This window comes from Emys orbicularis, chromosome 1, assembly GCF_028017835.1.
Source record: "Emys orbicularis isolate rEmyOrb1 chromosome 1, rEmyOrb1.hap1, whole genome shotgun sequence".
Lineage (NCBI taxonomy): Eukaryota > Metazoa > Chordata > Testudines > Emydidae > Emys > Emys orbicularis.
The window spans coordinates 323,470,078-323,494,382 of NC_088683.1; the positions used below are offsets into that span (position 1 = coordinate 323,470,078).

The 24,305-nt window shown below is 42.9% G+C and overlaps 1 protein-coding gene across 1 annotated transcript in view; it reads left to right on the forward strand.

Annotated features, from left to right (window-relative positions):
- The first annotated feature begins 323 nt into the window (after nucleotides 1-323).
- Nucleotides 324-24,305, forward strand: part of FLT1 (fms related receptor tyrosine kinase 1) — a 145,856-nt gene continuing 121,874 nt past the window's right edge. The window contains exons 1-3 of the mRNA XM_065397601.1: nucleotides 324-390; nucleotides 20,373-20,469; nucleotides 20,767-20,990. Of these exons, the coding sequence (XP_065253673.1) occupies nucleotides 324-390; nucleotides 20,373-20,469; nucleotides 20,767-20,990 (388 nt within the window). The remainder of the gene's footprint in view (nucleotides 391-20,372; nucleotides 20,470-20,766; nucleotides 20,991-24,305) is intronic.

Below are 24,305 nucleotides of genomic sequence, written 5' to 3' on the forward strand. Positions count from 1 at the left end.
TGATCCGCCGGGAGGATGTGGAGGTTATAAATCAGCCGGGCGGCAGGCAGCTCCCTGTGAAGGGATGTCCACTGGAGGTTAAGCGCGCAGCTGGACGCGCCCTGCGGAGCTGAGCGCAGCGTTGCCCCGGGGCTAGGCGGCTGCTGGATGGTGGTCTCTCTCCGGGACCAGCTGCTCCGCTAGCTTCGCCACCGCGGGCAAGGCGAGCCCGGCCAGGCTGCCGGAGGACCAGCCCCTTTGCTAGGTGTCCCTGAGCCGCGTCGTCTCTCCGAGCAGGCTCGGGCGGAACTCTCCCACCCTGCGCGCCCCTCCCGGGCAGGACCATGGGCAGCCGGGCGCTCGCAGGTGCCATGCTGTGCGGGCTGCTGGCACCCGCTCTCCTCCTCGCAGGTAAGTGACCCGTTCCCCTGCGGGGTGGGGTGTCGGGGGAGGCCGAAGCTAAGTGGTCCAGGAGGCAGCCGGCTGCGCTTGCTCTGCGCCCCAGAGAGACACCCTCCAAAGCCCGTGCCCCTGCCTGGGGGAGTGTGACCCTCCCCGCTCCCTGGCACGCAGGGGGCCGGAGCTGGGGTCCCAGCCGCACGGCATCTCTCCTCCCCCCATGGTGCCCAGTCTGGACCCCGCTTCCCACCGCATGTTCCCTGCTGGAGGCTGCTTTGCTGCGCACACCCGATTACCCCGGGACGCTCTCTGGGTGCCCAAACGGGGCTCTGTCCCTATTGCTGTGCAAGCAGGTTCCCGGGATGCTCGTCGGAGCTGTCCCGTGTCTGACTCTCACGGGCAGAAAAGAAATCTCGGGGAGAGGCTGGATCCTGTCGATCTGTGGCCTCAAGCCCCCAACTTGTAGCATCAAAACAGAGAGCAAGGCTAGCGGCTCCCGCCTCGCCAAAAATCCGGACCCCGAGGAATCCCGGGCAGTGAGCGCCGCAGAAGCCCGGTTCTAGCACTGGGCTCCCGCAGGATCTTGTACAATCTAAACAGACAACCGCTGTAGCCGCACTTCCCTGGAGAGATCTGGACTCTGATACATCCTGGCCCAACAGCACGGGAAAAAAGACACATTTAGTGCCCTGATCCTGCCCAATTTAATCCCAGTTCCGCAAAATTCCGGTTTTAACAAAGGAAAAAATGTAGCAACTATTAGCGAACTCGAAAATCCAGACCCTATTGCAAAGAGGGGCAGCAGCCCCGCAAAAAGATGTGTCCGGCACCTAAATACGGCTGGGGGTGGGGGTTAAATCTCAAAACCTTAAATTCTACCAGACAAGAGCACCAGCTCCAATCCCACTGCAAAGATCCAGATCCTGATGCATCCTTAGTAAATAACCCCGCCAGGACATAGATCCATCAAAGCAGAGCTCTGAACACAAATTTATCTGATGTAAAAGGGTATCTGTATAGAGAATAAAACTTTGCGGATCTAGGTGAAAAAAAAATGGGTGATATCATGCTGGCTCCCGGTCCATGTTTGGATTTTACAAGTGCTTGTGTGCGGAGCTGTATCAGGGACCAGATTTTTTAGCAAGGACTGGAAGCAGCTACATTTGGTTTCCATTTTTCCAACAGAATGTAGAGATCTGTGGCCAAAATTCCCTGGATCCTATAAAACCAGATTGCTCTTGCACCGGGATGTGTTGGAGCCTGGATTTTTTTCTGGTCACATAGGAGAAGCAATATGTATTGTCTATTTTGATGGTACAATTTGGGGGTTTAGGACCCCAAAATAGTAGGACGAGCAGGGCGAAGTGGTAATTAGCTGGGATGCCTTGGAGTATGGATTCTTGCAGTGGCATGCTTGCTTTTTTTGGTGCTGGAACAGAGCTTTCCAGATGAGAGGTAAAGTCTTCTGCAGGTTCAGGGGAGTTGGACCAGACACAAGGAGATCTTGAGTTTGAGTGAGAGAAAATACTAAAATGCATATGGAACCTAGGGCCAAATACAGACTTGTAACTATACTGAAGCCAGGTATGGATTTGCCACATAATGGGGAGCAAATGTAAAGTCGGCAACACAGAAGAAAATTGCTAATTGAGATTAGCCTCAGAGAGAAGACTAGATTCGTGACCTTTTGTTCAATGTGATGTGCCATCACAGGTAATTAGTAACAATGATCAATGATGGGATATTAAAAGTTACTACAGAGAACTTTTTTCCGGCGGGTCTGGCTGGAGAATCTTGCTCGCATGCTCGGGGTTCAGCTGATCGCCATATTTGGGGTCGGGAAGGAATTTTCCTCCAGGGTAGATTGGCAGAGGCCCTGGAGGTTTTTCGCCTTCCTCCGCAGCATGGGGCAGGGGTCGCTTGCTGGAGGATTCTCTGCGACTTGAAGTCTTTAAATTATGATTTGGGGACTTCAACAGCTGAGTCAAGGGAGAGAATTATTCCAAGAGTGGGTGGGTCAGCTTTTGTGGCCTGCATCATGCAGGAGGTCAGACTAGATGATCATAATGGTCCCTTCTGACCTTAAAGTCTATGAGTCTATGAGACTGTGCTAAGGGGCAGGCGGATCAGAGTTTCTAAGTAAGTGGCAAACATTTTTACATGAGAGTAATCAACTTAATCGGTTGCATTATTTGTTATAAATTAGTTGCATGGAGGAGTTATAGAACCATTGAAGTGTTACATTTTCTTGCAAACTATTCTACTTTATCATTTCAACCAATTAAAACCATACTAAATAGATTTTATAAAGGTGGAGCTAATTTCCTAAAACCATGGCAGTAATGCAAATAGTTTGTGTAAATGAGTAAAACAACCCCCAAATATTTTGTCCTTGTATTGAAACTTAGTTCAGATTTTGACTTGAAAGCATTGAGAATACAGATCTGTCTGCATATCTACAATTACAGACAGCAGGTCAAATCCTGCCAAGTGATTTTCAGTTGGGATGGGTAGCTGGTGGTTGAGCATGGGTACTCTGGCAGACTAACTACATGATTTGGTCATCATCAATCCTGCAAAATCTTCTATTCTGTCACATGCTATGTAGTAGATCTCCCAGAAGGGGTGACCATGCTCCTTTAAAGTCCACAGCAAAACTCTTGATGACTTTAATTTTGGGCAGGATCAGTCCCTGAATACTAAAGATGCAGGAAGGGGTGAGGAATGGGGTGTTGGGGAATTACATGTTAAAGTAAAAGCATTGATTCTCCATAGATTCTTACTCCCATCCCCCGTAGTAGATCTGGGAAGGAAATGGTTTTCCCATCCCATGACAATTTTTGAGAATCAAAACATTTCCCCATTCTGCATTGTGAGGAAATGGAGACCTTTCAAACAGTCTCATGAAAAAGCCCCTTAGAATAGCCAATAGCCCAGTGGTCAGGCATGGGGCAAATACAGGACACAAGTTCAAGTCCCCACTCTGCCTGATTAAGACCAGGGATTCTTAAACGTAGCTCTCCCATATCCGAAGTGAGTGCCCTGATCACCAGGCTATTGACTGTTCTAGGGTGGGGTTTTTACCAAATGGTAAAAATTAAACCTTTGATGCCATATTAGGGCCTGATCCTGCAGTCCTTGCACATTTATGACTCCCGTTTAAATCAATGGGGGTTTGGCGTGTGGAAGGACTACAGGAGTCTAACTAAAGAGTTAGATTCTGCAGTCCTCTTCTCTTGACCTCACTGGAGGGTTTTGTCTGAGTCAGGGCTAAAGGATCGGGCCCAAGTCCCTTACTAATAGATCCATATGTGAGGCGAGTGATAGCAGAACCAGAGACCATGTATATTCAGAGAGGCTTCAAACAGAGAGATCAGCTAATATATATCTTCATTTTTAAATGACAGCACAGAGCAAAAGCCAAAGCCTCCTTGAATCTGCACCCTTGTCCTACTGAAGTCAGTTGAACCAGCAATGGGACTAGGACTGAGCACTAAGTTAGAATAAGAAATAGGAGACTACATAGCTTCAATTGCTAGTCACTTTACACATTAAATTTTGTTATCATTTGTACTACAGTGGCAGCTAGGGTCAGGCCCCACTGAACTAGATGTTCTACAATCACGGTCCCTGCCTGGAAGAGCTTACAGTATAACTCAAAACAAGATGTAACAAGTCTATCGACCAAACAATAGGAGGGAAGGAAGGAAGAGATAATGATAATAAGATCATGTGGTTATGTAAGATAGTGATGTGCCTGACCTGATGTTTCCAAATCCTATGATTTAAAACAATGTAATAAACAATATCAATGATCCCTGAGTCTTCCTCCCCCCATGCAATCTTTAGTTGGCTGATCTCCTGTAGGCATCACAGCAGAGTTATATCTTGAGAAGGAATTTTAAGGCGGAGAGGTTAGTGGCCTTATGTTCCCAAGGACATTTCCTGTGGCCGGGCAGTGTGTAAGAAGTAGTTGGAGCATATGTTGGAGAAGAAGACAAATGGTCATATAAGGCTGGCATAGCTGGTGGGGCAGAAGACAACAGGACAAGGACTGTCTTGTGGTCCTGCCATTCACAAAGTGTGTAGAGTCTGATTCACCAGCCGGGTCCTGTCAGTGGAATGATGTGAGCCTCCTGGCAGCAGAAAGTTTGCCTAGCATGGAAACAAGGGGTGCAGTGTCACAAGCCACTCTTAACCCCTTCTCCACCAGCAGGCCTGGAGCAGCAGTGCAAATCCAGAGGTCTTGCTGGGAAGGGGCATTGCTAGGACATGCAGGGGACATGGTAATTCAGGGCCTGTCCTGGGGAGCCTTCACAGGTGGGATGGCTGTGGAGCTCGGGCTTGAGTTTCAAGTTGTGTATTCTTTTAGGATGATCATTGTGGCACCATGTGTTTGACCTAGATGTGAATTCCCCCTCAGGTGCCGGAGCCTTCCTAGCCACAGAGGGCTGCACTTTGCACTTACATGTGCCTGCAGGGGTTAATCAGTCCCACCGTCTTATTAGGACTGGGATCAATAAAAGAACACAAGAGCTGGACATCCAACATCCCTTGAACTTCAATGACTGTTGGGCACCTGACTCCCTCCTTGAAAAATTCCAGCCTACATTTACATAAAGCTGGAGGATTAGAAGCTGGTGTGGAACAGAAACATCTATTCTTCCATTTATACATAGGATTTAAGCCTCTAACTTTTTAATAGTACTAATGGGAATCACCCATGGTATTACCCTGTGGTATTTTGGCAAGATGCTCTGTATAGTATAGTTCTATAGGGCCAAATTCTACTCTCATGTATGCTGGTGTAAATCTGGAGTAAGTACATTGAACTCAGCTGAGCTGCTCCAGATTTGCACTAGTGTCGATGAAAATCAGCATTTGGCCCGTATAGTAAAGATGACTTTCACACCCACAAACGTTCAATACATTTACCATTTTTAATTGGTGACGCGAGATGAGATATTTTTTTTAAGCTCAAAATGCTCATGAACAAACGTGACCTTTGCTTTGTCAGACTTTCCAAAGACCAGAACTGGGGTCTTTGCAGCGGGCGCGGCTAAATGTGTGGGCCGTGTGTGTAGGACAGAAGGCAATGCCTGCTGCTTTCCAGAACAATTGCTGACTCCTCACACTTCTCTGCAGTTTGGAAATTGCAAGCGCTCAGAGTATCAGACTGTTGGTTTTCATGTCAGGCTGAGATAGTGATAGTGAAAGGAAATGAAAGGGAGAGGGGTGATTGAGAAAGGACTTGAAAGACAGGGGTATGGCTCAGCATTGCAGAACTCTGTCTCATGGGCTGTGGGTGGGATTCTACTGAGGAAATTGTTCCTTTGAGTCTGCTAGAGATAGGCGTTGAGACTTCCTGATGCAACCCAGAAGAGAGCAGGAAGCAGGGATTGCTGCAAGAGTGGGGGAAGCTTTCCCATCAAGAGAGGGATGTCTGGCAACCACAGTCAACTGTTGGACCATTTCTCTGCGGCTATGCACCAAGAGTTCCTTTACAAACACACTTTATCTTTACTTTGTCCTTTTTTGACCATCTGTGTAACATTTCTACACTACAAAGCCCAAAGTCAAAGCTATGTATCAGTATTTGGGGGAGGGGGAATGGCTGCTTGTGTGAGCATATAAGAGAATCTCTTCCATTTGACCATTTAAAGTAACTTACAAACACTTTATTAATCAACCTAAGAAATGACCTTACTCAGCATTTAACAACCAGGAATGGGTTGGCCTTTCCATTTACTGTGTGTGAACTGCTCATTCTAATGCTGCCCTAAAATCTATTACCTTCGCATCTTCAGTTGTTGGTGCCAATGGGCATTCTCGATCTTCTCTTACCAACATGTAGAAATTCAGTATCATTCCCCCACCCTGAAAAGAACTATCATGGTGCAAAGCCAGTACATAGCCCTAGACCAGTGGTTCCCAAACTTTAACAACCTATGAACCCCTTTCACTAAAATGTCAAGTCTTGTGAACCCCCTCCTAAAAATGAATATTTCCAGGGATTTTCTCCTTTACCAGAGTATAAATTATAAAAGCAGTGATCTTGGAAATATAAAATTTGTTTTTATGACATGCTTATTACACACTATTTATTATTAATCATTGCAGTATTTTTACTACATTATGAAAACAGCAACACTCTTCCAAGATCTCACTTTTGTAGCTTGTATCACTTTGAATAAGCCTGTTATAAGACAAGGCTCCTATGTTTCATCAAGGAGTATCAGACGTGAAACAGCATGAAGGTATTTAAGAAGCCAACTCAAAGAGTTCCTCCTACACAAGCATTCAGGTCTTGAGCAGTCCAGGCAAACAACGCATATTACAACAAAGCTTAAACTTGTTCTTCATAATAATTTTAAAAACAATACTAGCTGCCTATTCAATTTTTAAAACAGCAAAAAATAGCCACCTCCCTTTCCATTTCTTATAAGGAGTCTTGAAGTTTAAATCTCCTCAGTGTGATAGATACGCTTGATTTGATCTGCTTAGCTCTTGGAAGTCCAGGGGCTCTGGGCTGCTGGCCCCATGCTGCCGGAGGTCCCTAGGGACAGCTCTGTCCGCCATTAGGGAATTTTTTCCTGAGAACCCCCTGTAACATTTCATGAACCCCCAGGGGTTCACAAACCCCAGTTTGGGAACCACTGCCCTAGACCCTCTCTCCCTCTCTGTATGATTTGTTCATGGCAAGGTGGGAGGAAATATACCAACCTAATGTAAAGGAAAGCATGATTTTACCTAATATATTATCAAAGTAATTCAAGACCATTATAAATCCTTGTGAATCTATTACTTTTGTCCATTCTGTTTCTCAGAACTTTGTCTGCTTTGTGTTTATGAAGAAACACATCTGACATCCCAGTTAATCTTAATTCTTCAAAGTAATCTGCCACTAATTCCTGCCCTTGTGCAGATTTTGTTGTTGTTTTATAACATACCCTCACAACAGGTGTACTCACGTGTAAGGACAGTGATAATTTATATTTCTATCACGCTTTTCCTCCAAAAGGATCCCAGCATGCTTTTTGAAAATGGGACCAATCTTGCAAACAGTTATTCATACATACACATAATTACTCCTAAGCAGAGTCCCTTGGAATTCAGTTACACAATCACATCATCTTCTCTGCCCATGACCCCTGCACGCTATCAGTAAATTCACCCAAGTGTTACTGCAGCCTGAGGCACAGTCGGTCTGCCCCTGCTCCTCTACCCCACCCCCTGGGGAACTTCACTGGAGGACATCAGCTGGTTGGGGAGGACATTATCTTGTTGGGAAGCTCCTGACACCACTGCCCCATTGGCTCCATTAGACAGAAAGTGAGGGAGGAGGGCACAGGGCCTCTCAGACATTGTAGAGGTACAGGATCTCTGAACAGATCTCCCTGGTCTTTTGACAGATCCCCTGACAACCCTGCTTTCCTAGACCAGAACTACCAGCCCCACTCCCTGGGGATGAGTGTAGGGGAACTCCATGAGAGGAATTTCACATCATTCTCCCTCAACCCCCTTCCTGTGTGATTTCCCATGGAATGGAAGGATCCAAGTGTTTTATTTCCACTCTTAATTGAATGAATGAATCTCCCTGGATAAGGCTCAGACATAATTCTGAATTTCTTTGCCATAGTGTTAACATAGGAATTGCCAGACTGGATCAGACCAGAGATCCATCTATCCCAGTATCCTGTCACCAACAGTGTCCAGTGTAAGAGCCTTCAGCGAAGGTGCAAGAAACCCTGCAGCAGGCAGTTATGGAATAACCTTTCCCCAGGGAAGTTTCCTTGAGGAAAGTTGTTTGTGGTAGGATCTAAAACAATTCTGTTAATTAGAGCATTAAAAAGCTGTAGACTCAAGGGTCAAAGGAACCAACATAAACTTGATGCCTATTTAAGTTAGGTGCCATCAACCTTTATAATGAGTGTGTAGAAAATAATAACTGTTTTTTAATGTATTATGTTATATAACTTTTCCTGCTCTTGTCCTGATATTCAAAATTTGGGGTAAAAAAATCCAGCTCTCCTTGTCTGATGCGATGCTGTGGTGTAATAAATTATAATAAGTGTATATTTTTCCCTTGTAAATTGGGGTATATTCATAAAACGGTGCAATCTCATACTCCCTGGATCCTTTCTGTAGATGGATCTTGCCCTGTGATTATATTGGGGGGGTGGGGAATGGAACGAGCCGCAGTGATGGAACTGTTCCTTTTCCTTCCACACAGGTTTCCTTGTAAGAGAGCATGAACTGGGCCATTAATCAGGTCATAGTTATTGCAGCTCTAATAGCCAAATGTCATTTGATTTGCTGAGATGGAGTTAAATGACTGCAATTAATTTAGCACTGTTGTCCTTTTAGCTGGTTAATAGTCTGAGGTCCTAATCTACTGACAAATCACACACTGGACCAAAGCAAGATGAAGTCAGGGGTCTGTTTCAGACAACTGCTTAAAGCTGGTCTTGCCCTACCACACTTGCCAGAAGGGAGGATGTCCCTAACAAAAAAGGGACAAGCAGCCTTCAGCACTAGGCTGCCCTGTTAGAGGAAGCTTGGGTATGAGACAGAGGATCTAGGCAGTGGGCTGAGCTGTACTGAGCTAAGTACTCTAAGAACAGCCAAACTTCAGGAGAAAAGTCTTGGGTTGGCCTTTTTTGTCTGAGTGCTGATTTATTTATTAAAGTCCAAACCAAGAAAGGGTCAAATTTACCCCTTACACAGGGTGTATGGAGTGTGTCTTAGAGAAAGTGGGAAAATCCTTTACTCTGAATCTGCTGTTCCTATTTGACCCTCTAGTTTTAAAAGTCAATAGTTGCATTAGGTTTTTCCTGTGCATGGGTCTGTATTACAGATTAAAAAAAGAAGATGAAAGTAACATTCCCGTTGTATTTTTTCTTTTAAAGTTACAGCATTTTTTAGGGTGGTATCTGTGAAATATTGAAAATAATAACAAGTCTTGCGCTAAGGGGAAATGCTGCTACTTTTCTACTTAGTCACTGAGTTTTCTTCTGTCTCTTGATTAGTGACAAAATGTCAAATAGATGGAATTTGGTAGGCCGAGGTGTCAGATGGAGCTAGCGGAAATTAAAGAGCTTGGCTTGTTTAGCCTACAAAATGAAAGCTGAGAGAGGTTATGGTTGTGCTATATAAATACATCAGGGGGGTGAACACCAGGAAGGGAGAAGAGCTATTTATGCTGAAGAACAATGGCGGTGCAAGGACAACTAGCCATGATTAAATTTAGGCTAGAAATTAAAAGACGGTTTTTAACCATCAGAGCAGGGAGGTTCTGGAATAGAAATAGTGGGGGGGCAAACAATGTAACTAGTTTTAAGCTTGATCAATTGATGAACTGGATTATATGATGGGGTTGCTGGTGATAGGAGACTGGACTCCATATCATCAGGAGAGCCCTTCCAGTTCTATGTTCCCAGAGAGTTGTAGGCAGAGTTCTGAGTGTTTAGATGGCCATACGAAATATTCCCCAAATCCAGTCTGTTATAACTTGTTTTCTTTCTAATGAAAGAGAAGCTATAATAATGTTAGGAAGCTTGCTAGGAAAGAAATTGTGTACTCATTCAGTTTAGGTGGAGTGAGGAAACTCATCTGTTTGCTCTATGGAGGAATTTTACATGACTCATATAGAAGTTTTGGCCTCACTGTATTTATGCTATAGTATTACTGTACTTTCCAAATACTTAGCTAATAAAGAGACATTTCACAAAACAAAAATGATGATTTGATGAACATTTATACCCAGTATTAGAATTCAAAGAAAATCATAACAAGTGATGACAGATGTCATGAGCTAAGAGAATAAGGCTAGGGATATGCAGCACACAACCAGTACAGGTTTAGAGGTGTGATCGTCTTCTCCTTCCATGTGCCCTGTAGCAGACCACTAATACACAACTACCCAATGGAACCATGACTACTCCACATGCTCCAGTGGGCTGAGCAGGCACTGCTCACACCTTACCTCAAAATTTTGAATTTTGCAACTGAATAGAAATGTCAAAATGTGAAGACTGTTGATCAGCTCGTATACTGTGAATTGTAAAGGATGGTTCTTGAAAGCCACTTAACAGGTTCAGCTTGTGCAGCATATCGTGGTCTGGCATCTGAGTGGAGAAAGTTTCTCTAAGCACCTAACACCTGGGCTCAGAGCATTGCACTGCTGGCATCCTTTTTATGGTCTTGACTACTTTTGTGGTGATCACAGCGGTCAATGTACTATGGGAAATGGCAGAACTTTGGATGCTGCTAATTGGCAAGCAAGCTTATTTCATGCACTCACCTGTAACTTGATATTATATTTCTAGATGCCATCGGCAAAGACATTTACACCTTTAAATATAATGGCTGCAGGCCAGATTCTTGTGAGCTTTACTTCTCCACTAGGCCAGGGATATCTTCACTCCTGCAGTTCCTTCCGAAGAGGAGCCAGTGTTTGGGATGTACATGTCTGTGTACATATGAGAATACATACATATACAAGAACATTACTGCTGGAGACTTGTTAGCATGTACCACCCAAGTATTCAGTTGAGAGGTTGTCAGAATTGCACTGCCAGAGAGTTTTAACTATTAGGTGTTACAGGTTGCTTGTGTAGCAGCTGGTAATTTTTATTTTTTCAAAATGCTAAATGCATACATTTTAAGCAATAGTGCAATCACCTCAATCTCAGATCCAGACCTGAGCATGATGTTTGGTGAAAAGGGCCCATTTGGGAGGCTCTGTACATTTTCCTGTCTGTCAAGACCTCCCACAGGCAGCTAGCTACTCATTTGTATATCTGACTGCCTTTTTTTGTCTCCAGGACATGGAGCCAGAGTGGGGGCTAATTATCATACACAGGATTTTTCTGACATAGTAGTAAACTGAGATTTTCAAAATGTGCTGGATCAGGCCCCACTGGGAGATTAGCTCATCCACTCTCATGGTCTGATTAAACGATCAAATGATTTTTAGGGCATAATAAAGTAGCTCAGATAGAAGTTTTGGGCTTGATGGACAAATTTGTGGGTGAGATTCTTTGGGCTGTGTTACGCAGGTGGTCAAACTAGATGATCACAATGGTTCCTTCTGGCTTTAAGTTAAGAATCTGTGAATTATCATTCTGATGTGGCAATGCCCATTTTGTATGCAAGTAACTTTTAATGATGTTCTTGAACTTGCAAGTAAAATAGGACAAGGCGGTTGCAAGCAAGGCATGCACGAGTTATAGAGCAGAGTCAGTGAGAAACAAGGCAGGTCAGCATGAACACATGGTGTGTGTTTCTAATTACTGCTGTTGATATCCTTGCTGACTCCTACAAACTCTTACTACTATATATAGTGCTACTGCCCTACATAATTCCATTTAAATTAAAGCTACCATTCCATTATGCTATTTTAATGAGATGGCCTACTTAAGAGGAAGGATGGTCCAGCAGTTAGGGCAATAACCTAGGATGTGGGAGACAAGGTGTTGTGCCTCAAACTTCCTGTGTTACCTTGGGCAAGTCTTTGTGCCTCAGTTCCCCATCTCTAAAAAGGGATAATAACGCATCCCATCCTTACAGGAGTGCCGTGAGCATAAATACATTAAAGCAGTGGTCCACAAACTTTTCACGGTCATACCTTACCCTACTCCATCTGTGCCCCCCCTGCCTGGGAGCCAGGCCATGGCTGAGGTGGGAGGGGTGAATATAGGTATAAGGGCTGGGGCTGGGAACGGAACCGCGGCTAGGGCTGAGTTGGGGCCGGAGCTGGGCCGGGCTGCATTCCGGGGCCAAGGCTGGGGCTGGAGTGGAGCTGCAGCCGGGACCACTGCCAGGGGCTGGAGCAGAGCTGGGGGCGGAGCAGGGCTAGCTGGTGCTCCCTGCTGCCCCTTATGGGGTTGGCCTAGATCCTCCTGCCCCCCCGCCCCACATTTCTCCGCACCCCCCTAGAGTCCTACGGGGACCTCTGCATTAAAGATTGTGAGGCATTCGTTATAATAGGTAATGGGGGCTACCATATAAGAAGCAGGTGGTGTCATGAACCTTTCAGAGAGAGTCAAAATAACTCGCATTTTTGCACTGTAGCTGTTTGTTAGGTTTCTGCTTTGCCACATGCAATATGGATGGTAACTGAAAAAAATATACTGAGAGTTAAATCAAAGATAGACTAAAGGTTAATAGCTCTCCTTGCAACTGGAGGAAATCAGAGCTTTAAATGACTCTTCAAAGTGCCCCTCAAGATTATTTTTAGGCAAAGGTATCATTTAGCTCAGTAATGGAACCAAAACTATGCACAGGTACAAATATTCCAACCAAAAATAAATTGACTTTACCCACCTAACAGCACACAGTTTCTTCAGAAAAGGTCACAATGTAACAGTATGCCAACAGGAATTCTGTATTAAAAACGTACGAGCACAAAGGTGTCTTTTAAAAAATATATTAGACTAGAGCAAGTCATGTAGACAGAAGAATAGATTGGCCAATGGCCATATAATGAGCCAGTTAATGTAAATCAGTGTATGACCATTGTTTTCAAATAGAGGCCCGCTGAATGGCTCCACATTTTTAGTTACTTTGGCTAGATTCTGCAATTGTTACACTGGTAAACACACATGTGAGTGTTTCCATTCCCTTCAGTGGGCTGACTCATACGAGGCTGTACTCATACACGTAAGTAAGAAATGCACAATCTAGCCCACATTTTAAATGAAGAATCTTTAAATTATTCAGGCTAAGAATAATCATGAATAGTGGGAATTAGAGAGGTGAGAGACCTTAGGGGACCTTATCCATTACCAATGCCAGATTATCTTGTACAATATAAAAATTATGTCTGATGATGGAATATAAATTTGTTTAAACTGGGAGGAAATTATATTTGACAATAGAAAGCACTAAGGGCAAGCTATGTTTAATGAGCTTTAAAATGTATGCAAATCCAGCATTCAGTAAAACAATTAGGCTATGATGGATAACTTTATTGCACACTGATGGCACTTTAATCCAGAAGGTCAGAAGCTCTGTGTACATTGCAGTTGGCAAAGATAAACTGATCGTTCTCATTAACCTCTTCATTGTGTAGATAAAAAAAGCTTAGCTAATACATTCAGGCTAACTGGTGTGGTGAAGGGATGTCAGTAAAAAAATTATAACATTTAACAAGACAGAAGTTTTGTTAATTTCATCCCATGTGTTCAGTTACTCATGTGCATAAATGTTTGCAGAAGTGGGGCATATATGTACTCTGTAGATCAGACACAATATCAGTAACATTTACAAATACACATTTATTTTATCTGGGGTATACAATAATGTGAAATAAGCCTATTTATAAGTCCACAAAATAGTCAGTAAACAGAAACTTGTACTCTGAGTGCAAAAAGGGTGCTGTAGTTCCATCATATGTTAGATCATACTTCAAAACACTTATTCTTTAGCTCCTTTGCATCATCAGCTGAGCACTCTACCTTGTATACCAAATACTGCCCAAGCTATATTCTGTGCCTTTTCAAACAGTTCTTTGACCCTGTCTTTAGGCAGCTTGGGTAACTTTTGTGACCTAAACTAGTGTTTGCGCCAATTGGTTCAGTAATCCGATTGGCTAACTGAAATGCGTCCTACAAACTTTAAAAAAAAATGAATATGGGGGAGGGGAGAGTCATTTTGTTGTCACATGAAAAGAAGTTACACGCCAATATAGGTCACTGTAAGGGTAGGTTGCTGATGGTCGCTTAGTGATAGGCATAATGATTAATGAACATGTCCTGTTATGCCATGACCTTTCCAAAAAGCCAGTGTCAAGTAAAATGCCTGAAGAAGGTACACAGAAGGCGTGATCCCCTTGTAAATATTGACAGTAGGAATTTCTGTGCTATTCTCCTTTTCTTTGTCTTTTCTGGTAAGCTTGTCAAACCCTATTGCATTTGTTCTTTGAATCATTTTTGTATCATTTAAAAAAAAAGTGTAGGAAAGCTAATGACCCATGCAGGGATGGAATGTAAAGAAAAGCTATTTCTCTTCAGACCTGTACCACTTAAGTGGTAACACTCTATTATTGTGTGTGTGGACTTTTTAATACAAATAGGATTCTGTATTTCAGGCCTTTGTTGCTGGAAATCTAAAATATTAAACGTGTCAAGCCTTATACATTGGGTCTGTTAGGGCAAATATTAAGTTAGGTGCCTAAGAGTTAATGTGGTTAATTACTGGAGTTTAAATATTTAAAGTGCACTTGAAGGCAATGGTAAGAATCCAGTTTCCTTCAATTGGAGCAGAGTTAGGCCAACACTAGAGCGGTTTTTAAATTCCACGCACAGTGATTACAAAACACAGCTGTATCTTAGATATGGTTAATGTATGTAGTAGGACAAAACCTGGATACATATCAAATGTATCTGGGATTTCTTTTGATCACAGGTTGGGCTGCTTAGAGAATTTCCTGCATTGAGCTAGGTAACTATGAGGCAGGTCTCCTGGATTATTATGAAGCATGGATTTCCAGGGTTTCCTATTTTATAAGAGTTCTGAATGGCATTTCTTGAGATTCTGTACAGGGACATTTTTTGCTTCTGATACCATACATTAACAAAGGGGGGGAAAAAAAAAACGCAACATTTGTAACATTTTTGATCCTTCACCATTAGCAGAATAAAAAACAAACAAACCAAAACCAGAACACTCCAATGAATGACTAGCTGGTTGACCCTGCGATTAGTGTTCTGGACCACCCGGTAGATGACCCGAGTTCAGTGGTGGCAATTAGGCCATACCCACTCCATGAGATAGAATCCCAAGAAAACCTCTTAGGTTATGCCTACACTGCACTTTCGTTGTTAGAACTTTTGTTGCTCAGGGGTGTGGGGGGGAAAAACACCTCCCTGAACGACAAGTTTTACCAATGAAAAGCACTGGCGTGGATAGCGCTTTGTTGGCGGGAGTCACTCTCCCACCAACAAAGCTACCGCTCCTCGTTGGGGGTGGTTTTATTTTGTTGTCAGGAGAGCTCTCTCCCAGAGACAAAGAGCGGCTATACTGTGTGCCTTGCAGCGGCAAAGCCTTAGCAACATGACTGTGCCGCTGTAAGCTGTGCGGTGTAGACAGCCTCAGATTGTGTCCTGTGGAGGAAAGGCTGTGTCTCCTTTTTGTTTGTACAGTGTCAATGCCAACAAGACCCTAGTGCAATTGGGCCCTGATCTTCATTGATCTATGGCACCTATTGTATTTAATAATAATTTGTTCGTAAAGGTCAAGCTGGTGGTACATATTGTCATGGGCACCCAGCTTTTCCAACCACTGGTCTGACTTCTGCCCTTATGTAGGAAGCCAGTACAATAAAATAAATAACAATTTTCCTTGCTGCCTGAATCTTAGAATCCTCATGAATAGAGGAATGCGCATAATCAAATACATGGTCATTGGAATATTCAAATTGTTTAGCTTGAGAGCATTGACAAAATTAAGCTAAAGTGTCTGAATTTTTCTTCTCAACTGCCTGACCGCTACTGGTTAGTTGCAGCCCTTCTTGGATTTTTATTAGAGCAAATTTAATCAGATTGTTAGTATTTACATCTAGCATTAGTGATTCAGAATTGAAAAATCAGTTAGACCGTGTCTACAAGAGTTCATGCAATGTTGCTGGAAATCCCTCATGTCAATACTCGGTGCACTTCAGCTCATGTCTTTAGGGGGTCTGTTCTAAAGTCCATTGTAATCAGTGGAATGATTCCCATTGGTTTCAATGGGCTTTAACTAAGTTTTCTGCCTCAGGGCCAAATCCTGATGTCATTACTCAGCTATGTGCTGTTCAATATCCCAGGTTTTACAGTGTGCTGAAGAAGTGCTATAGAAATACAGCAGAAATACACAGGGAATATTTTAAAGAGATTTCTTTTGAAGAGGCTACTTGCAATTTTCCAGTGTGTCACTGGATACAAATGGTTAAAGACAGTGTAACAGGGTCAGCACCCATCTCTCACAGGCACCCCCTTTTCTCTCTGGCCAATAAAACTGCAATCACATTCTTTTCTTGGGGGCACTCATCTCTTGTGAATGGCCCCCTTTCTCTCGGTTAGATGTGAGCCTGCTTTTGGTTTTAGTTCTTATATTGGGGTGGCACCCACCTCTCACGAGCACCCACCTGGCTGATGGATCTCTTGGCAGGTCTTCAGTGACTCAGCCAAGTCATACACAGTGTGTCTGTGAGATAAAAGCAACACAAACCCCTTTTGGGGTACAAGTCCAACAGGGGCCTCTCTCAGTGCCCTCTGTAATATCTCTGTTTGTCCCTGCTCCAGAATAGAGCAGTGCCCCAGGGCTCCTTCCCTGGAGGCAGTGTCTTCACCATCTCAGGCCCTTTCTGGCCCCAGGTCTTCAGCAGGGCCACTATCGTTCAGTTCCCCTTCTGGGTTGCCTCAAAGTCCAGGTCACTTTCCCAGTGGCTGGTGGGGCCCACCCTCTACTCTGGGTCCCAGCCCAGGAACCCTATAGGTAGCAGCCATCCACCATGGCCCTTTAAATGAACTGTGTTGCTGCTATAATTCCCTGGGCAACTTCCCCATGGCTCCTGCACATTCTTCACTCTTACCTCAAGGCCTTGTTCTTGTGGAGTCCTAGCAGCCAGCCTGAAGCACATCTACTCTCCTCCAGTTCTAGCAAGGAACTAAACTCACTCTGGCCCTGCAGCTCTTCTTATATTGACCTGCTGGGCCCTGATTAGCTGCTTCCCACACACAGCTGCTCTAGGCAGCTTTGAGGACCTCTCTACTGTCCTTTTCTGGGGCAGGGTGTGGCAGCACCACAAGGCATCCAGCAGGGGGCCTCAGGGCCTAGTCCACCCTGTCACAGATAGATTGTGTTTTTAAGGCACAGCCCCCCGAGGTTCAGCATAAACAAGAACATTAGTATAATGCTTAGTTGCAATAGGAAAAGAGGCAATATAAGTTGCTTGTGGGCAGACTTTTAAGGATGCTATGGAAATAAAAAGTAGGAAATGCTATGCATTCTAAACCTCTCACTTTAGAATGTGCTGAATGCAGGTTAAACCACCTTTTTGCTAAGACCTTACATGTTGCAACTGCAGAATACTGTATAGCGCAGCAGAGAGATGGGACTCAGTTGTAATAAATGTAAAGGGAATTCTTTTGAGAGGCTGCTGAGCACAGAAAGATTTTGTGGTTCTCTCTGGCTTTCGAGTTCCCAGATTGACTAATCACTCTCTTGTGTCCCACACATGGTCCCCCTCAAGTTCTAGTCTGGACTAAGCAACCATAAAAGGGATTGATGACTTCACCACAGCATAAGTATTTAATATGTCATGTCAAATACAAGTTGAATTCAGTCTTCAGCCTACAAGGATTGTTTGGACTTTTGTAAATACTGGGTTTTTTATTTCCCAGAATGGGTTGCCAGGCATTTGATGTTTGACACATACCAATGTTATCATGGGCTAGAATTTATCTTTTATAACAATTCTGTTGATGAGGACGACACAATAAAAACTGATGTATCACTTGTTACCAGACCATTGCTATGCTGATTTGTCAAAACTGTCTATTTAAAACAATAGTCTTCAGACAAACGCTTTGATTTGGAGGGAAAGAAGTGACATCGTTTTTTAAAAGTCAGCTTTCTTATGAGAGATTGATTTCCACATTTCAGCTCACCAGTGTTCAGACAAATTGCAGAGATCCAGTATAGATTTTTTTTTAAATGTATCTTTGCAGGAAACTGCCATTTAATCTCTTTGTAGGCAGACAGCCAACCTCAGGTAGTGCTGTATTTTATGAATTTAACTTTATATAATTTTGCACACTGTGATAGTTTATGAGATACATATAGAAATGATTCTATGGATGAATATGACTTAATTGTCAGCATTTTTACCTCATACCTTGGTCACAAGTACTTCATGGTCTACAGCACAGCTTAAACTCTGGACCTTCTGTGTCTGCACCTGGAGTCAAAGGAGAACCTCTGTTAACTGTAGTAGGGTTTGTATTCTCTGCTGGCCAACCACCAGACATACAAATGGCAGCAAATGAGCAGGTCTGACATTCCATCTGGTAGAGAGGGCAATAGTGCACATGCATACAGACATACTAATCAGCACATTACATCTTGTTTGCCAGAGGAGCCCAAGGGACACAGTGCCCATACAAAACTATTGCAATTCACTGCATCTGGGGCTGTGAAGGAAAGCAACAAGGAAACACCAGCTTGTATAGAACACAGTGGCTCACATCGCCAGCAGGAAAGACTGCTGAGAACACTTCACTTCAGTGCTATGCACCCACAGCTGGCTCCCAGTTCACTTCCATTGCCAATTAAAAGACTTTATCTTGCTTATTGAGACTCTCAGTGGCTCACAGCCCAGCTACATTATTGCTCCATTCACAGACTACCAAGTCATCTGCCCTCCTTTGGGACAATGCAGCTAACAGTGCCCAGGGTGAAGACCTCCAAAGTAGAAGATAGATTGTCTTTGGTGGCAGGCCCTCAGCTAAGCAAAGAGCTACCAAAGGAGATAAGACTAAGCTTGAGCCTGTCCATATTCAGAACATGATTCAAGACATGTGTCTTCACGCAAAAGCCTTCCAGAAATAACAGACAAGAAATTCACATGCACACACCACCTAATAAGCAAAAGCTGCTGAACCTGGGAGAGGCACAGAGGCCACCATGGAAATGGATCTCTTTGCTATTTGGTGCCTAGATACAGCTGTGATAGGCCCCCTCAAATTACCTAAAATAGACAGATTAAACTCTTACTCCCCCATATTTCAGTGCATAATGGACAATATAATTATATATGTAATGCTGTCCCCTTCATATATTGGCTATAAACTACTTTCCTTTTTTCTTCAAACAGAACTACTCTTGGATCCTTTCAGGTTTACAGATACTCTTTTACTGCAATACAAAATCCTCATCACTTTCATTTTCCAGACTTTTGGTAGTGCCTACATTTAGGTTAAGACAGTTGACATTTGCTTGTTATACTGCTAACTTCTGGAATGCTTTGCAATTGATGTGAGTGGGGATCAGGATCAGTGCATTGACGTTTTTCCCCCCACAGGTATTCTGTTACTTGTTTTTAAAGGACTATATTTTAGGTTGCTTGACATAAAAGATTCCATGTAAATATTATAATGATGTGCAAAGACAAACCAAGTGGCCTTACAAGGCTTCTTTAGAGTAGAGGAGCTTGCAGCGTAGGGGATGTTAGATAGAGGGGCTATGGCTTTAAATGAAAAGGGGTAAATCCTGCCATCCTTACTCAGTCTTTTCAAAGTCATTCCATTGACTTTGCAGAGAGTTTTATACAAGAGTTCAGCATAACTGAGGGCCTGCTTGTGTCTCCTTAGAGATCCACACCTACATCTCAGCCTCCTATGTGGAAAGGAGAGCCATCTCTATGGCTTCATCCTCTCCCTCTTTCTCTGGCCTGCACAGAGAGCTCTCCATGAACCCAGGCATGCACCTGGGGAATGGGCTGGGGCTTGCATTGTCCTCCTGCTGGCCCTGTGGAGTTCCTTATGGAAAGATGACACAGTGAGATGTCCTTGAGGCAGTGACTAGCTGTGGGAGCCCTGCTAGTGCTGTTCCATTGATGATAGATAGCCAGGGAATGATCAGTGTGAGGCTTATGAGGGCAGTGAGCTGCCATATGGATGCTACTAGTCTACTATTGATCCACAGGGTACAGGGCCTATTGCATGTGGGAAAATCATGTCCCCCTGAATGAAACAATTCTGGAGCAAACTCAGTGTGGGGAACCTTGCAGAGGTTTCCTCTCTATTCCTTCCCCGCTTTGTGTGTTAATTCCATAGGAGAGGTTCTTGGGCCCTGAGTAAGGACTTCCTTGGCCCAGAGGAAGGTGTGTGTGGGAAAAAACCCAGCAGCTACGCTGCAACATTGTAGTGATGATAACACTGTGAATGTGAGCGGATTGAATATGGGAAGGTTATTTACCATTGTTAATGCTTCTCTTATTGTTTTTCTAGGATCTAGTTCAGGGTCAAAATTAAAAGGTCCTGAACTGAGTATAAAAGGTGCACAGCACGTCATTCAAGCAGGCCAGACCTTAAATCTCACATGCAGGTAACCAGCTGACTTGGCTTGGATAATTTTCCTGGGTATTAATCCACAGGACTCTTTTTTTCTTTTCTTTTGGTAAATGAAACGGGGGGGAAAAACAGTGTTGGGAGGGATAATGGGGGCCTAACTTCAATGGCAATTGTTTAATAACTCTCTGTGGTTTCCGTTGCTGTTTTTGGAGAACAAGATTAAAGAGAACCCCAGAAATAGCCTGATATAATAAAACAGAAAGCTTGGGAACTGGAGCTATATAATTGTAGCCCAACATCATTGTTTTTATTTCCTTATCTGTGTTTGCAGGGGGGAAATGGTTCATTCATGGTCTCTGCCTGAAGCTCCAAGTAAGGAGAGCAAAAGGCTGAAAATAATTAAAGTTGCCTGTGGAAGGAATGGCAAACAGTTCTGTAGTAGCCTGACCTTGAGCAGAGCTCAAGCAAATGACACTGGATACTATAGCTGCAAATATGCATCATCAAGTGCTGTAAGAAAGAAGACAGAATCTACAGTCTATATATTTATTAACGGTAAGATTCCAATTTTTTTAAATGCTCCTTTGCTACTTTAAATTCAACAGTGTTAAAGTGGCCAAAAGTGCTGCAAGTCAACTGTCGTTAAATGTCTAAATGATGCATGTGAATGACATCTTTGGCTTTGCAAAATGGTCATGCAAATTTACCAGCCCATGTACAAAATCTGCTTGCCCACCATTTACTGTGAGGCTGGTTGATAATGCAAAAAACTAGTGCGAACGTTTTATTTGCTAGTGAAAAAGAATGGAAGAAAAAACCCCAAATCCAAGCACACATCACACTGGGCAAGTAGAATTTTGCAAGGTTGATTTATCTGAAATGAAATGGACCAGATGTGCATCTGTGAAATGATTATGGCATCACAGAACCATCTCACGGTATCAAATGGTAATTCAAAAATATCTCTGCCTTGATACTCCTTATAGATGTTAATTGCCATTAAAAGACCATAGGCTGCTATCTGGCCAAAGGATGCCAAATGCTGTCTTGTTGCAGATGGAAGGATTCACCTTCCAGCTTACCAGGGGAATTTTCTCATCCTGTAGAAAATTAATGTTTAAGTGTTTGTCACTTTCAAAACATTCAGTACTCTGGAATTCTATCAGATATAAAACATATTGATTCTATTTTATATCATTCTGAATATCAGCTCCTTTGTATTCAACAACCAAAGATTGTGTAATATGTGGGAAATGCCTGCATTAGGCAGTTAAATTATAATAATAAGAATGGCTTGCTGGCCTTGTTCTCTGCAGGGATATTAATCAAGCACAGAATTCACTAAAAATAAAATAAAGTTATAATACAGGTTTTGGATTTGCTTTTGAATTTTACTCTTCCTTGAGCTTTAATTCCTTGAAATTTACAGCAAAAAAGTGACTAGATTAATGTCAGGCATTAGATTAATAGATTTTAAAAATCTGCAGTAGATAGAAAACAAAATGGAAACCTTTCTGAATTATGTGTCTGCCTCCCCTATTGAAGTGGATGCTGGGTTGGATCATTCTTGGTTTTGGTCTTGCAAAACAAAGAACATGATTGAGGCTGTGTAAAAGTGGAACCAATCAGACCTGTTGTTTTTGTCTGACAAAAAACAAGAGACCTGTCCATTTTGGTCTATATCCTGCCTTACCTAGAATTGCTCAATAATTTATAGTCATTTCTGCTTTTTCTACCTCTGAACAATACTATGAAAGTATATACTCCTCTCAGCGTTTAACCATTTACCTGTGTGACTTTCAGTAGCATAACTCTGGGCAGCCAGCTATGAAAGTATCCCTAAAAGTGTAAAGATGGTAGGAGGTTACTAATTTATTGACTGACATCTTCTGCTGCCCATGAAAATATGCAGCTTTCTAGAATAGTAGTTCTTAACCTTTTTCCTATTGTGAACCCCCTTGAACCTTCCACTCCATCTAGCTGAGAATACTCTCCCATTTAGCAATATGAGAAGAGCAAAGGTAGTTGTGACCACCTGACATCCTGACTCCAGGTTGAGAACCCATGTGCTAGGTCTACATTGCTACACAGAGGAGATTCCTACATGTTGGTCTCTCTCTCTCTCATTCTCTTTCCTGCACGAGGTGTTAACACTACTTGTTAATCACTGAATTAAGTTGAGACACTGTCCCTCTTTCTCCCTCTTGAGTGCTTTATGTGTTGTGTGTTGTTTTCTTGTATTTGAAAGAGAATCTATGTCAGATGCACAAGAATCAGGGTGGGCTTCCTAGTGGATGCAGATGGCTGGAGAGAAACATCAGGTCCTGAGAGACAGAGTGGTCTCTTCAGGCAGGAAAAAACCTTTAATATGCCAGGTAAAATTTGCAAAGGTGCCTAAGTGATTTAGGAGCCTAAGGCCTGTCGACTTTCAATGAGATTTAGATTCCAAGTGCCTAAGCCTCTTTTGAAAATGGGACTTAGAACATTTTACCCTTCACCTTGCTTCCCAGGAAACTTGTGAAAGGTTGTTCAAGAGGCAATCCTGTCCCAAGCTGAGATATCTCTGGCATCCAAGTTTTTAGAATCTGACATTGCTTTCAGTGGTGTGTCAGTTCCTTAACAACTAGGTGTTGATAATCTCAATATGAACTACAATGGATACATGCGCCAGCCTAGGGATAATGGAATAAGTTGCCGTGTAACTGCTTGATCTGTGCCTGATGAATGCATTCCTCTGAACTTTTGTAAGGTGGGGAGAAAAGTTATTGAGCCTACGTAGATTTTACAGTTTTCAGGAAGAAATGTTGAGCAAGCCATGGGAGATGCATTTTTGTGAATACACGAAAAAAGGACAGTTGTTATATCTAGCTAGGTGCAAATGCTACCCAGTTTGTGTTTGTAAATTTGTTCCTAGGTGGCTCCTGTAGGTTGGAGTCTAGGAATTACAATTCCCAGGATGCACTGGGGCGGGGGGGAGAGAAGGAAAGGAAGAATGTGAGCTCTGTGAAAGAGTGAGGGGAATGAAGCTTACCTTTGCTGTTATCAAGCTTCCTGAGTCTTCCTCAAAGGGTGAAGGTACAAAACAAACTAATGACGAGCATAAAAGAACCACAGAAAAACAGAAATCTAACTTATCCAAGTGCCTTATGATTCCTGCTGCTGCAATCTGCTGTTTCTCCTGTGGAATCAGTATGGCGTTATCATTTATAAGGGAAAGCGCATGCAATGAAAGTGTCTCTTAACTTAAATCAGTGCTTTTTGGAAGCCAGCGTGGAACGCATTTATTGAGCTCAGTTTGGAAACAAATAAATAAACTTCCTTTGAAGGTTTTAATTTTTTTAACTAATTTCTGGGTGCTTGGGAAACAAACTGTTATAAAATCTGGATCACTATTAGTTATGTATTGTTTCCCGTCACAGGACATATGTGTCAGTCAATTCCCCATATTAGCACCATGTGGATCACTAAGGTGCCTCTTTCCCATGTTTTAATTCTCTGCACAGAAGAGTAAATTGTTGCTATTTACAAACACAGAAACTGAATCATGAAAGTTAATATTGTTTGTACAGGAAGTCCTCGCTTATTGTTTAGAAAATGTTACTCGTTTCCGTAATTAGAGTGACTTCGAATATGAACTGGATAGAAAAGAATAGACATATTAAGCCTTTCAGTTCAGTAATACAAGTATCCTATTGCAGAGGAAAAGGTTATATACATAGAAAGGAAGATATAAGGCCCTTTTCCCCTGTGGGGTAATGAAAATTCTTGCTGAAGAAGATGAGATGAAAATCTCATATGCCCCAACACTCAACATGCTACTTTCAAGATCCTAGGTTTCCATTATCATCCAGCCAGGCCACATGAAATTCT